The sequence below is a fragment of the Protopterus annectens genome, chromosome 12.part0 (genome assembly GCF_019279795.1).
Source record: "Protopterus annectens isolate FY-2018-M chromosome 12.part0, PAN1.0, whole genome shotgun sequence".
Classification (NCBI taxonomy): Eukaryota; Metazoa; Chordata; order Ceratodontiformes; family Protopteridae; genus Protopterus; species Protopterus annectens.
This window is the reverse complement of record NC_056746.1, coordinates 911,441,555-911,457,877: the sequence shown is the minus strand read 5'-3', so window position 1 is coordinate 911,457,877 and position 16,323 is coordinate 911,441,555. Positions and strand designations below refer to the sequence as shown.

The following is a 16,323-nucleotide window of genomic DNA, read 5'->3' as shown; positions in this document are numbered from 1 at the left end:
ATGTACCCTACTGACATTAGCATGTACTATGCCTTCTGTGGAATTTAAACACCATCATCATGGGCAATGGCATAACATTGAACCCTGTGACATCTACAAGAGTCTTATTACAAAGCCACAATTACTACTGAGTATTGGAAGATAAAGCAAATGAAGGTCTTGGTTATCGACCCCTAAGAAGCTAAAGCAAGGTTGTTAAAAGAACAGGTAGTTTTGGAACAGAACAAAGCATTCGACAGAAGATGATTAATGAATGTAGAAAATAATAAGTTAAAAAGGTACTGGATTATAATATGTGTTCCTTTTTTTTAGGTAATAAATTTTCCACTGCCCATGCTCGAGCCCTTCTGCTTGGTGTTTGGATCTATGCTTCCATTTTCGCCATTGCTCCTTTGGCAGACTGGGGGCATTATGGACCTGAACCTTATGGAACAGCATGTTGCATAAACTGGCATGCAGTAAATAAAGAGTCTGTGGCAATGTCTTACATAATTGCACTTTTTGTGTTTTGTTATATGTTGCCTTGTGGCATCATTATTGCTTCTTACTGCCTCATCTTTCAAACCATGAAAGTATCGAGGAACGCAGTCCAGCAACATATGTCGCCACAGATCACAGCCACTGATGTACATCATTCAATTGTAAAGGTAAGTTTGCCACTACCATCTGCAACTTTACTTTACAAAGCTAATTTGTATGAAGAATTAATGTGTACTGACAAAAGTGCAAAGGTTAAAAAAAAGTTCAAGTTAAGGATTAGATTAGGATTAATGTGGCATAAGGCATCACTTTTATTCCACAAGAATAAAGTAGTTAATAAATATTTTATGTGGTACTTAGGTGTCAAACAAAGCAGAAATATATAGACTATAGGTGAGTAAGTAGATATACATAAACAGATGTGTGTGTGTGTGTGTGTGTGTGTGTGTGTGTGTGTGTGTGTGTGTGTGTGTGTGTGTCTGAGTAGTATACACACACACAAATGTATATATATATATATATATATATATATATATATATATATATATACACACACATATATATATATATACATATACATGTATGTATATATATATATATATATATATATATATATATATATATATATATATATATATTTCATGTGTCTGTATATATACAGATATATATAAAACAGGAATCATCACATTTCCACTTCTTGAAATTTAGTTTTCATCTTAAATTAAATCTGTGGTACAGGGCTGGATTAAGGCAGGAACAAATACAGCATTTTCCTGGAACTCTATGTCTTTAGGGACCTTTATGATATACATTTATTCAGTAAATTGGTGTTTGAAGTGTTAAGCCATAGAAATTAAACAATTTTTGTAAACTTTTTTAATTATTATAGTGCTTTATGTACTTTCCAATATATGTTGCTGCATATAGCAGCAAAATGAATTTAACAACTACTTTAAATCATTCATTTTAAAGAAGTTTGATGCTGGAAAGCTAATTGACACTAAATCAACTTTCTCCTGTTACCCATGGTTGTGATGACATTAGTAACATTAGTCATCAATATGAGTGTTACTGAAGTCCACCAAAATTGTGTGATTTTTGTTTTTTAATATTATTTAAAAATACCACGGATTTGCCTCACAGTAAGACGCTGTCCTGTTCAATTCTCAGCTAAAGCGTCATCTGTGTGGAGACAATGCGTGAATGGGCGTACCTTTGTTGAAGGTTGTGCGTCAGGGCTGGCAACTCGGTACGTAAAAAATCTACTGCTAATCATTAGCGGACCGGAGTTCCGCTGTGGCGACCCCTAACCGGGAAAAGCCGAAAGACACAACAACCACGGATTTACATTGAAACATACTACAGTAAGTGTTAATGCCAGAATGGGAGGGTCAGAGGCAAAGGGGAGTGGCTGCCTGGGTGCATGGTGTTACAGGGTGTCGTGGGCAGATGTCAATGGAGCAGTACTAGTGCAGTATGCCAATACTGCATTTGTAGCAAGTGGTTTCCAACTCATCCAGAGAAGAAAAGCTGTTTTTGGTCAATAACTTTGAGTATTTTTTTTTCTTAACTTACAGTTGAGAAGTGCACCAGATTGGGGTTCTGCACAGGCCACCAGATAGCGTAGCTAAGGTTCTTATAAGGGGTATGAATGCAAGAAGTTTATTTACTTTTTACATTTTTAGGGATCATTGGTAAAGCAATCATTAATGGTATCTGTCAGTAGTGTAATGTATGTGTTTGTGGCAGCTGTAAAGAAAGTGAAATTTTGCAGTGTGTGATTAGTTTGTGATTGAAAAAAAGATGGTACAGTTACTGTAAAAGGATCACTGAAATGGTTTGTGGGGGTAGAGGTTGTACTGCAAGTATCTGAAAACAACCACCAGTTTAAACACATTACTTTGGACATGATTTCTTTCACTTTTTCAGCACAATTAAATGTCAGTGGGTTATCTTTAGGGTGGATTCAGAATGTGTATGATAGTAACTAAAAATCAGAATGGCTTGTCAGATTGCAAAAGTGTGTGTGTGTGTGTGTGTGTGTGTGTGTGTGTGTGTGTGTGTGTGTGTGTGTGTGTGTGTGTGTGTGTGTGTGTGAACATGCAGAGGGGGATGATGGATGTTTGATATGTGTGAATAAAGTATCATTCCAGCTTTTATTTGGTGCCATTTTATGTGGTCCCCTTAGAATTATATTAGATACATACCATAAGGATGAACATATTAGCTTCTGACAAACTGTGTACAAGGAGGTGAAACTAGTGTTTGCGAAATTTAGTGAAGATACAACATGTGTTTTGACTTTGTAACTGTTACTTTATTATCATAATTTTACAGCATCCCTCTTCAGGTTCATTTCACAACAAATATGAACATCTTTTTCTCACACAGATAAGTGTACACTGCATAAAATCAAAAAATAGTGTGGTTTTCCGAGATTAAGAAATAAAACCACTCTTTTTGCCTCGGAAAGTCAAGTTTTCAAGCAAATTAAATAAATGTTCAAAAAAAGAGTATGCAGAATTTTTCAGGTGACCATTGTCTCATATTAACTATACCCATTTAATCTGTGACTGTTCTTGGGGAGAAGGGCTTGCTGGGCAAGTGTTTCTTGAAATTAAATAATATATAAGGCTAAATATAATTTCCTTCAATGGACTAGACAGTCATGATTACAGTTCTCACTCCACATGTGGCTAACATTGTAGGGAGCCTTGATTTCAAATGGCTGGTCCCGCATGTTTATTGTACACACTCCAGCTGTAATGATAGGAAATGTAAAGAGGCTCACTATATGCTTTCAAAACATGTTGAGATATATTACTATGGGCAGTATTTCTGTTAAGTGACCACTAATTCATGTTTACTATAGCTACTCATACTTTAGTTATTTTATTGATGGTGATGTCTGGGGACTGTTGCCTAAATCAACTTAACAAATATTCCTGTGGCTTATATTCCCAAATGACCAGTCATGTCAACCATAAAAACTCCAACAGTGGCTTATATGTTGGTGGGGGTAATACTGAAAGCATACTGTTTCCAGTTATCTGAAGTTAACTTGCCTTTTAGTCCTCTTTACTACAGTCATTCCAAAAGTGTTTTGTGTGGAGACATGAGATTTGCTTTATTTTTTCAAAAGCAGTTGAAATATAGTACTAGGGAGGTTGCTGGGTAAATTATAACCTTTTAAGGCTATAAAGGGCTAAGTAGAATTATATTTTTCAGTAACACCCCACAGTAATTCTAGCTACCTTATTATTAGTCATCTCAAAATGATGAAGTAGCAGAAATGTAGATAAACTAGATGTGCAGAATATAGACTTGAATAACGTAGATAACTGAGCATCATGGGGGAGGAATGATCTGACACTTCACAGCTTCTCCACATTATATTTGGTTTTGGATACAGCATTATGCATGTTTGTTGAATCATAAGTGATTATCATTGGTGAGACCAAGTAATTTTGCTGAGATTGTTTCCACAAAAGTGACCTGTTCAGGGAGGTTAAGATACTGACGTCTTTAGAGGGGATCAAGGTACTGGATTACATTTGAATAGTCAGTAAGGGCGGAGAAACAAGGATTTTGGCTACTGCTTTGGAAAACCATAGTTTTGATGTCTTCTTTGTTCTAAGATGAAGGCCATGGAAGATGGATTACAGGTTTGAATTCATTTCCAAACTATACCTGTAATAGATAGATAAAACTATAGTCTATTCAGACAACAGCTGTTAGAATTGCTTAAAAAGTGAACCTCCTGCTCCTGTTTCAACTATCCCCAGTATCTTCCAGTAACATAATTATTCTGACTCTGGGCTCTTCTTCACATCTGAAATGTTTTCCTCTTACAGCATATGATTTCTGTTTAATGTGTCCAAAGGTGTGCATTATTTTGTTATATTACTATGTTGGAAGTTTTCAAATCAAATTTATATCACTTCATTGATGCATACATTGATTGCTTGTTTGCTTTATATACTATTTATTTCATTTATTACCTATATATTTTAAGCCATTGTTCAGTATATTCCTTATATTGTATCACATTTTGTCCTGACTCCTACTTTGTTATATTTCCATACTGTAACTAAAACTTGTCCATTCGGAATTAGTCTCTAACCTGGTCAAAAAGTTTCTAAAGTATAAAAAAGTGTCATTTCTGTATCATGCAGAAGAAGGATTGTAAAGTCATCCACATTTTGTACCGGTTTTGCTAATTCATAATGATAGACCATCCTTTCACAAAAAAAGAAAGAAAATGGGAAATCTTGGCACAAGGCTTTGTGAGACAGGACCATTCCATCTTCCAGATGGTATTTGAACCATTTAAAGGCACTGTAGCAAAATCCATATGTAATTAAGTCCATAGGAGTCACTGCATGGTCCCCAGTATTGAAGAGGTATAAAAAGATTGAGCGAACAATTTGCTCATGATCTAGTTGGCCACAATAGACAGTATCTGTGGTATGGTTAAGCTTGAAGCAGTGTTGTGAATTTGCAATTGTATTTGATTAGCCAATAAGAGTATTTCTGAATGAATACATTTACTCTAGATTTTTTTTATACAGAAGACAAGAAATTATGCTACAATACTCCTTTAATGCATGTGATATGCTTCCTTTATATTCCGGTACAATGGGTGTTTTTCTTTTTCCAAATAGAAGGATTGTGACCCTCTTTTATAGATCTGGTAACTAATAAAGAAATTGCACAAGCAATAGCTCTTGAATACATTGCTAAGAATTTAGGGTGTATGTTGTTAGTTGAAGCTGATCCATGTTTCAGCTAATAGTGGAATTTAGGTAAACCTAAGCATAAAGAAAGAATACTAGATTGGATACTTATCAATAGTCTTCCCCAATTGTACATATCAGGGACCCTCCCTGATGATCTAAGTGATCACTTTCTTACCTATATAATTAACCATAAAGCCATTAACCCCCACCAGGCCACCCACAGAATGATAAGAAACAATAAGAATTTTAACCTTGCCAAATTCTAAGATGAAATCAACTCATGCAATTGGTCAGTCCTAAAACACTTGCCCTTACAGGAAGCTGTTGTTTACTTTAATAACAAATTCCTTGCTATCCTAGATTCTCATGCTCCCGCTCGCACCATTAGAACAAAAACAAACCTGCACCGTGGCTTTCTAAAGACTCTAAATCAAAAATCACCTGCAGAAACAAACCATGGGCTTTATGGCGTACTACAAAAGCCCTCCTAGATCAAATTAAATATTGGCAGCTAAGGAATGAGACTAAAAATACATTTTACTAGATAAAAAATACTACTACTGTAATCTTCAACAAAAAAATCAAAACAACCCACTGAAGTTCTGGGCAGGTATAAATAAACTATTACACCCAGAACAAACCACCACTCCAACCCCCACAGCCTCTATTGATAAACCACCTGTGGATGTCTCAAACACCTTCAATATTTTCTTCACTGAGACTATCCAAGCCCTAGCAAGCCAGCTACCTCCAAGTTGAAGATGCAAAAACTAAACGGCTACAGGTACACTGAGGTGCCCAAAACACACAACAACAGCAAAAGTAAATTAAGTTTAATTACCTCCAAGTTGCCCTGGCTCAGAGTCCGCCACTCCCAGTACCCAACTCTCCTTTAGCTTCCAACTGGTTGCTACATCACTTATCCATGCCCTGATCAAAAAATTAAAACCCACCACACTATCAGCTGATCTTCTCACTGCTGAGTATCTACAAAAAGCTGCCGATGCCATAGCATTCCCCATCTCCATACTAATTAATCAAATGATAGCAGAAGCCACCATCCCCTCCATCTGGAAATATCCCACGTGATACCACTCCACAAAGGTGGCAGCTCCACTGAACTAATTTCAGACCAATAGCTATACTGTCACCACTGGCTAAAATCATGGAAAAATGTATGCCTAGACAACTGCTACACCACTTAATTCAAAAGAATCTCTTGGCATACTCTCAGCATGGTTTCAGGCCTCATCACAGTACCACCTCAGCTCTCTTAGCCTTCTCTGATGCCATAAACTATAACCGTAACAATAATAAATTATCCTCAGCCCCCTTCTTGGAAATCTCAAAGGCTTTTGATATGGTTGATTACCACTTACTAATCCACACCCTGAAAACAATTTGCTTAGATAATAAAGCTCTTCAATGGTTCCAATCTTATCTGAGTGGTAGACAACAGGCTGTCCTATGGCAGAACGAATGATCTAACCTCCTACCTAATTAGGACCTCTTCTGTTTTCCATTTTCATTAATGACCTCTACATGGTCATCCCAAATGCTAACTGTATTCAATATGCAGATGACTCCACTCTAATTTGCTCTGCTACATCCCAGTCAGATTGTGGACATCAACCCAGAAAACTTTTAACATAGTTGAAAACTGGCTTTCTGATTGTCATCTGATCTTAAACCCCAATAAAACAAAGTTGCTACTTTTCACACCTACTCGCAGGTCCACTGCATTATCCTTTTCCATAAAATCTAACAATGGCACCACAATCTCCCCAGACACCTATACAAAACGTCTAGGCATTATCATAGAAAATAATTTTAAATTTGATATGCATGTCAACCAAACTATCAAAACCATCAATAAAAAACTTGGATCACTATACAAGATTAAACCCTTCCTAACCCCACTAGGTGGATCTGCCATTGCACGCTCTCATCTACTCTCAGCTCTTCTCTACGTATCCCCCTCTACTCACCAACTTAAGCAAAACTGATCTTAACAAACTCTGTAGCTGCTACAATCAAATTGCCAGATTTCCCACTGGGATGCCCTTCAGGACACACCACTGTAACAACTTAAACTATCTTGGGTGGTTAGAACTGCCCAGCCTAATTTAGTACAACCAACTTATAGTGGCACATAAAGTACTTAACCAACTTGACAATACACCTGCAATTAAAAACATTAACCCCTACAACAATATCAGACCTCTTTGCTCTTCCAATAGATTGCTAGTTCAGATTGTCAAAACTAATAATTCAGCTGGTGTCTCTCTGTTTGCCAACTCTGTAGGTAGAAGTTGGAATTCTCTCCCCACTGACATCACCCTAGAATCCACCCTGAGTCAATTTAAGAAAAGACTCAAACAGTATTTGAAACTAAACTGGCTATGTCCTTGTACCAAGCCTGACTAACTCTCTCCTTATGATAGAGTCTAATACTTTTATTGCAATTCAGATGTGTCGCAAATTCTAGGTTGTTTACCTTGTGAATTCTTAAACTATGGAAATTGTACAACTTGCTTATATAAAGAGTCAGTGTTTAACATGAACCATGTAATTTCTTTCTGTTTGTACCTTGGAGTTTTTCTACTCGGGCCTCTGCTGAAAATGGACATGTATCCAGTCGGACTATCCCGGTCAACAAATGTAAAATAAAAATAAATAAAATAATAAATCAATATGCTAAACCTCACGAGACTGGTTTCTTGATGAAGACAAGACAGTGGAGAAATTTAACACTGGTCATATATACTATATCACAAAAAATTCTCCAGGCTGAGTAGGAATTTCATTGTCACTCAGTTGTGGAAAAGTGCAGGAATGGAGTTTTGCTCAAGACTAAGTAGCTTTTCTATAGTATGTCAGACTTACTTTGGTTTGTTATAGAGCTCATATTGCTCAAGGGTCACCATGTTTCCTAGTGGGAGTGGCACAAGGGTTACTGTTGCTGCCTCACAGTGCTTGGTTGTCCAGTTTGGTTCTTGACTAGTGAGTCTTCTTTGTGGAGTCTGCATGTCCTTTGCATGACTTTGTAGATTTTTACCAGATGCTTAATTTTTCTCCTATATCCTCAAAAAGTATGTTTCTATGCGTATGGATGTGTGTGTGTGTGTGTGTGTGTGTGTGTGTGTGTGTGTGTGTGTGTGTGTGTGTGTGTGTGTGTGACTGCATCCTATGATGAAATTACTTTCTGTGCAGGGTTCATTTCTCTGCCATCTGCTCAGTAAATGCAGAGTCCCACACCAGGTCATTTACAATCCTGCAATAAACTGAGGAGAATAATAGAGTTCGTTCACTTTTTCACTTGGTTACAAGCCTCACAGAAAACAGTGAAATTAAATTTTAGCTTGGAATATACATATATGTGATCTGTCACTACAGAATGAAGTAGAAGAAGTGAATCCTTCCATGTGGCAATTTTAGTACAATCTTCTTTGCATAAGGTGAAAGTATGATAATTTTAAACCTAGTAAAAAGGACTTCACACATTCGGTTTACTTACACAAGTACTGCTGCTCAGGAACACAAGATGGTGGACATTTGTGAGCAGCTGCTGCTTTTCTAATATTCGGTGATGTCAGTGAAGTGTGTGTGTGTGTGTGTGTGTGTGTGTGTGTGTGTGTGTGTGTGTGTGTGTGTGTGTGTGTGTGTGTGTGTGTGTGTGTGTTTGTGTGTGTGCATTTTCTGTGGAATCAATGTTTTTGAAACAGCAAACTCAGATTCTGAAAAGATATGTTGGTTTGGAAAGGGAAAGGGAGTAAAAGGAGTCTTGAAGGTCATGAAAATTTAACTTGAATTCCAAACTTTGTATTAGCAGTTGCTTCCATCAATAGTTTATTGTTTCATTATAGTTTATTATGTGATATTTAGTCACGGCCCAAAATATCATAACTATGATATCGTATTTTTATGTTATCACTGTATCAGCACTTTAAACACTGTTTTGTAAGGAATGCAGTAGTTCAGTCTGTGAGGTCACATGACTCAAAGAATAGAGAAAAGATGAGTTTCTTTTTTAACATTTTCCCTTTTCCCTGAAGTTGTCTGATTTTGATGGCAGTGTATATAGATCTTTGAGGTGTGGGCCATATCTCTACATAAGAGTATGCAGGGTAGGAACAGTCCCCTGCAACATTTGTTTAGGAATATTTTTTTCATTTTTTTTATAATGATGATATTTTAAAGTGCTGTTATGTTGTTTAGATGTTTCAGTAATAACTTCTTGTGTCTTGACTAAGAGAGATGTAATATTTCATTCTAGACCCATGGAATACATTTCCTGGCATGTTAAAAATAAATGTGTTAAAAATATCAGTTCATCAGAGATTGCCATACACCATTCCTATGCCAACCTCTATAAAAAATGCAACACAAAACAAAATTATTTTGCAATATGTTGGTTATTTCAATCAGTTACATGAAAAAAGCCTCATGTTAACAGTGACTATGTACATAAAATACTGCAATGTGTTAGTATGATTCTCTGCACAGTAACTTTTCACTGAAGGAATTCGTAGATACAAAGTGGAACTTAATGCATTTGTTTCAAACATGGTGGGAAATGTTATGCATTTCAGTCAGTTGGCATAGTCAATTGAACCCCTCAATGCTGTCATTAACAGCAGTCTAATGCATGATGAAGCAAAGCCGTAACTACCATGGGGCAAGGGGGGAGGGTGGCTGCCCTGTGTGCTCTCTGTTAGGGGGTGCAATCATCAGTTGCCAGTTGCAGATGGGGTACAAGTACAGTACCAGTATTCTTTTAAGAAGCCATGGGTGACATTGTGGCTCCTTTAATAAATGCTGATGTGTATTTGCGGTTCTACTTAGTAGCAGGCACCAGTTTGAGAAATTGCCCAGGGTGCAAGATCATCTATCTATGGCTTTGAGATGAAGTCATACTGAAAACCAAACAATGACTGGAAAAAACAGCTTTGTCTGGGGCATTTGCTTTGGAACAGTAGAAAAAAGTAGTCATAAAAGTCTGCTCATTGGCACAAGTAGGTGCCTGTTTAGTACTAGTATTTACAAGCACGAATAAGTGAGAGGTTTGGTTTAAATGCTACATTTCTTATGAGTTTATATCCCACTTCCTTATGTAAATTATCATTGTAGGCTCACATGATACAAGTGTCCAGTGGTCACACTAGAAGTGTTCACATGACTTGGCTTGCTAATACAGTGGTCATATGGCTTTTCTGCTCAACATCCGTCTAAGCTTAACATGTCCTGGCCTAAAAGTAGGATAAATTCTTTAATTATTGAGGTGTATGAAATGTTACTATTTGATACGTGGTCAGAATTCTGTGAAGCTTAGAGGCTTCAGGCTTGCTTTACACACCCTTCCCCACCATACTCTTCCTCCACTATTGAACATCATTTGTTTCTCTATTACCATTTAATTCAAGAATAGGTATTTTACTCAACACTGTAAGGTAGAGTGAGTGCTAACAGCTTAGGGGGAGAGGCATTTTTGTCTGTAACCACCTGATAACATCAAATGAAGAAATATTAAAGCACAAAAGATTGGCCACATATGGTGGAAGCATGGAACATTGAAAATACTGCAACCAGCTCCCCTGCACCTCTTCTAATTATATATATTTATGCCAAATGGCACTACAGTGGGGAAAGGAAAAAAGCATTCCCTGACCTATCACAGCCTTTCACAACACACTACCAGCTTTTTAGTGCTACTAAAAAAGGTAGCAGCATATAGCTTCCATGTTCGTGTTTTGACCTTATGTGGTCGACCTTTCATGCTTCGTTGTTTCTTCATGTTATGAATGTATCCCAGGTAGGCCAAAAATGAAGTACTGACATGTGGAGAACATGCATGTAATATCTTGATATCAATTAGTGTAAAGAAAAAAGAAAGATATGGTACAAGAAACAAAAGAGCCATATTAACTGCCTGATAAAAATAAAACTCACACAAAGGTGATATATTACTTTCTACTGGACTAACATAGCTCAGTTTGTTCAAGCTTTTGGATTATGTAGATGCATCTTTTGGAGTTAATACATTTTAACTGCATGTACTGCAAGAACTCGAGCAAGCTATAAAATCAACAGTAAAGTATTACTTCTATTTCTTTTTTTTTTGGCTGTGAATTGGTATCACATTTTAACTTACATAAAACTTTCAGTAACAGTTATTGGCACCTACATCATTTTATTTCTTTGTTGACCAGGTTACTCTCACTAGGCTAGTGGCCACTTTTCAGGGGAGACCTGAGGTGGTATTTATACTACTAGGGGACATTTAGTAAAGGGCAACAGAGAACTTCTCCTACTCATCGTTGTTGTAAGTGGGATCTATTTTGCAGGAGCACTTTCTGTTTCCATTCCATGTACAGAGGCAGCCAGGAGAAACAGGGAGGTAGATGGAAAGATGAGTAGATAATGGAGTGATGAAAGAAATGCTGAACCCAGATAATGTGGGCAGGATTCTAAGTAGATGTTTCAAAGAAATCTGTATGATGGCCATTTGTTGGCAAATGATGGATGTAAAATTACATCCAGTCAGGAGGGTTCTGGGATGATTTACTTAAAGAAATGGTGATGCAAAGTGAGCCAGAAAATGAAGAAGATGTTTCCTTGGAGGACATTATGGAGAAAATACAAAAGGAGGTTGCAGAGACAATCCTGAAGAAAAGTGGTGAGATGGAAAAGAAAACGTGCAGAGAAAGTAAAAGAAAGTCAAATGGGGAGTAGCAGAAAAGAAGGCAGATTAAAATGAAAAATGGAGTTATGTAGTAAGGATTCAAAATAAAGATGATAAAGAAATCGATAGGTATGAAGTGTGGGATAATTTAATGGCTTCGTTGTGTGTAAAAGCACATGAGGTAAGATTATGTATTCTTATTAACAAAGACATATTTTGTGACATTATATTTGAGACTGTCTTTTCAATGGAAGATTTTCCTTGGAGAATATGAAGAAAAAGAAAGACTGAAATCCATGGAAACTTTATGTGATAAAATCATTTAACAGGGAAATAAAAAAGAAAATTCATGTACAATTTTGAGCAGAGGTACAAAAAGAGACTTTGAAAGGATATTTGAAAATTTTATGTAAAGAAGTATTGGACGTTGCAAAAGTTTATGAGAAAAGGGGTTTATGGATTAGTGGATGGGATTGTAATATTGTGTTAAAATAGAAAGAAATAATTATACATATACTAAGCATTATAAATGAGGAAGGAAATAGGGGTGTCGCAAAATACTAGGGACAACAAAAACATGTTGTGGTGAAGAAGGACATTTGATAAGTTAATGAGATAAAATAAAATGTTATATTTGTGGAGGAATGGGACATGATGCAAAAAATGTGAATTGAAATGTTACAGCTATAACAAAATTGGGTATTTATGGATGGATTTCAAACATTAAAATAAGAGTAAGTAAAACAAAAAAGAAAGAAAAAATGAACAAACAGAAGACATTTTAGAAATACTAGAAATAGAGGAAAGATTAGATGAGAAAAAATAATAAAGAGGACATAGATGAAATAAGTAACGAAGAAGACATAAATTGGGAGGTAGTAAATGAAAAATGTATTCTATTAGTAAGACGGTAAAAGATAAAAAAAGAAAATTTAAAGAGATAAGTACAATGGAAAAAAGAAAGAAAAGGGATGAGAAAGAATATATACAGCTAATGACTTGGGGTTAGTATAATGGTTAGGGTGTTTGACTCAGAAACATAAGGTACAGTGTTTGATTCTCATCTTTGGGAGGGAAAGTGGCTAGGCTGAGAATGACCTATTAAGAAAGTTAGCCATGAACCTATGAAACCATAGATCTAAGGAAAAGGGAACATGAAAAATGCAAAGTGTTCTCTGTAAATGCGAATAGTGTTATGAATATAGTAAGAAGAATATGAATTTTGTAGTAGTGTTATCATGTGATGTAGATATAATTATATTAAAAGACACAATGTTTTTAACAAATGAAAGATTACAAACAAGAGAAACTATGGGGAGGAAAGATAATCTGGAATTTGCAAAATAAGGGATGTTCTAGAAAAGTCATATTCTGCAGAAATACAGTAAAGATACTAGATTTATTTTTTGTAAAAAAGGAAGATTAACCATTGTGGATTTAAAATGGAAAGAACAAGTTTATAGAATTATAACATTATATGCTTACACTAATTGTAAAGAAATGGAAAGCTTATCTCATCAGATTTTAAACTATGTAATGATAAATATGAATATTATAATAACAGCAAACTTTAATTGTGGTTTAAGAGGCAAACGTAAAAAAAAGGAAATGATATAAGAAAAATGTTAGAAGTTATAAGATGTGGTAAGTTAAAACTTTGGGACAGAAATTCATGGACTTACAAAAGGGATATGTATGGAACTGAAATAGAGTATTTTATAGTATCAGAAGGTTTACTTATAGAGAAGGGGCAGTATTTGAAATGGGATTTTCTGATCATCTTGCAATATAGCTAGAGATAAAGGAAAACTAAGAATATACAAAAATAGGCAAAGCATAGGATGAAGAATGAACCAGATTAGTAATACAGTGATGGAAAGATCATATTACTATGAGAACATGGTGGATAATATTTAAGTAAACTATAGAAAATGTCTTTTAAGTAGCAATATGATGTGAGAAAAGTAATGAAATAAAAATATAAAAGAACATATAAAGATGCATTGGAAGATTTAAAACATAATGACAGAAAGTACTTTGACAAGGAAAAATAATTATATAAAAATATATAAAAAATCAAGAAAAAATACAATAATTATATAGCAAAGATATTTTTACAAGGAAAAAGCAAAGAAATGTTGCATTACTTAAGCAGATCAGTAAAGGAAGATGAGGGTGTAATGACAGAAATAAAAAATGTAAAATGAGAAACAGAAAGAACTCAGGAAAAGATTATGATTAGTGTAGCACAATATGCACAAGAAATGTTTAAAGAAAAAAGAAGGTAGTGAAAAAAAAAATAGAAAGTAAAAAAAAATTAACAGAAAAAGAGAATAAAGACTTAGAAAAGGACATTTCCTTAAGTGAGCTAGAAAAATGTATTAGAACAAGTAAATATAGATTCGGCTGAAAAAACAGTTGGCAAAAAATATTTTTTTTAAATTCTGAATGAATAGTTAAATGTAAAGTTTTATGTATAAAGAATTAAGTAGTAGCATACTTACATTCATATGGTAAAAGGAAGATAGAAGACAATTAAAAATTGGAGACCAATAGTATTGAATAATAATGATTATAAGAGCTTTATGATGTAAAAGAAATTTGAAACTAAAATGGAAAATGTTATGGAAGATAGTATATATAGTATAAAGGGGAAGGGTTATTAAGAATTATTAACAACAGAGAAATTGTGGATGATATTATGAATAGAAAAGAAGAACTGAAAGTCATGATAGGAGACCTTAATAAGGCCTTTGATACAATTGGACAAGAAATCCTAGGGGTAATAATGAAAGAATATAATATAAGTGAGAAAGTCAGAAACCTATGTATGTTGGTGTATAGCCATAATAAAGTAAAAAAATACTTGTTAATCACTTGTTAAGCCAAGAGGTACATATGAAGAGTGGTATAAGACAGGGATGTCCACTGAGTTGTATACTGTTTGCATTTGTTATGAATGTATGTGAAATAAATTACAAAATGAAGGCAATGGGTATATAACATCTGAAGGGTTAAGAATTCCATGTATGTTAACATATGTAGATGACATTATAATAATTGCAAAAAACAAAATTTTGATAAAAGGAGTAATAATTTGCACAAACAAGTGTCTAGAGGTAATATGGATGTCTTTAAATAAAAAGAAAAGTAAAGGTTTAGGTGATGTAGTAAAGATAGGTGGTATATATTTTACAATGAAGTAATTAATGAAATGTCTGTGTTGGTACATCTGGGAATAAAGATGTAAGTAGAATGCTCAGGGGAAAAAACAATAGAAGAAGTAAAACAAACCTGACTTTTTTGGAAAACATATAAATTATCATTCAGAAAAGGGTGTAATTGATCAATTCAGTACTGATAGGGAAAACAGCATACTTAGCACGTGTATTTACATTGCCAACAATTTCTGAAAAGGAATTATTGCAGATATTTTTTTTTCATTTATATGGAGTTCTAGATTAAATCTAGTAAAAAGAGGAGTTTTGTATGTAAATAAATAGGAAGCAGGTTTAGGGTTAATTTAACCCAGTGGTATATACTGCTTCATTAAATTTGTACAAAGTGTTAAAGCAGATAAATGAAAAAGAGGAAAGATTAGTAGTAAAATGGTATAAATATAATTATGATAAATTTTGGAGTATGGTAAAAAAGAGTAAAAGAAAAAAACAGTTTATAAATGAAGAAATAAATTAAAAATATCTGCATTACTATGTAAAACCATGGGAAAATCTAACAGATGAAAAAAATAAAGCTATAAAAATAAGAAACAAATGGTATAATCAGAAAGTAGAATGACAAGAGTTTTTGTGGAGACTGGCAATAAGTAAATTATCATTAAAAGGAAATATGCCATATAAAAAGAAAAGTGACATAATATGTTTACATTGTTATGAAGAACTACTACAGAACATGTGTTTTTGAAATTTAAAAGTGTAAAAAAAGTTATGGGGAAATCCATGTAAAGGAGAATTTTTCAAAGATATAAAAGAAGTAGATAAAATAAACTTAGATATGAGTAATTCCCAAAAACAGCAAGCAACCAGGTACCAAAGCACAAAGACCAGTAATCCACTCTAGCACCTCTGTCAGGTAGACAGTGGACTATGAAAATGCTATGCTGCAACTTTTGAATGACCATAGAAACTACAAACAGATGGCCCACATCTGATGAAGTGTATCAAATGAAAACGGAGACTTTAAGACGTTCATGTGTTTTATGTTAGTGCTGGTGGTTCTGCAACTGTTGGACTCTACTAAATAAACGAGTGTTCACTGAAGATTTTATCCGTGGCTTTATTGCTTCGCCTGACAGAGGTGCTAGTGTGGATTATTAAGCTTAGATATGATTAAATATGGATATTATATTATTAGATGTAAAGAATATGTTCAAAAATAGATAAAAACATTGTTTTATGTCAT

At 34.7% G+C, this 16,323-nt stretch overlaps 1 protein-coding gene across 1 annotated transcript in view; it reads left to right on the top strand.

The window, feature by feature from the left end:
- LOC122817360 (opsin-5-like) overlaps window positions 1-16,323 on the top strand; it is a 356,813-nt gene that overhangs the window by 291,158 nt on the left and 49,332 nt on the right. The window contains exon 5 of the mRNA XM_044090562.1: window positions 313-647. Coding sequence (XP_043946497.1) covers window positions 313-647 — 335 coding nt within the window. The remainder of the gene's footprint in view (window positions 1-312; window positions 648-16,323) is intronic.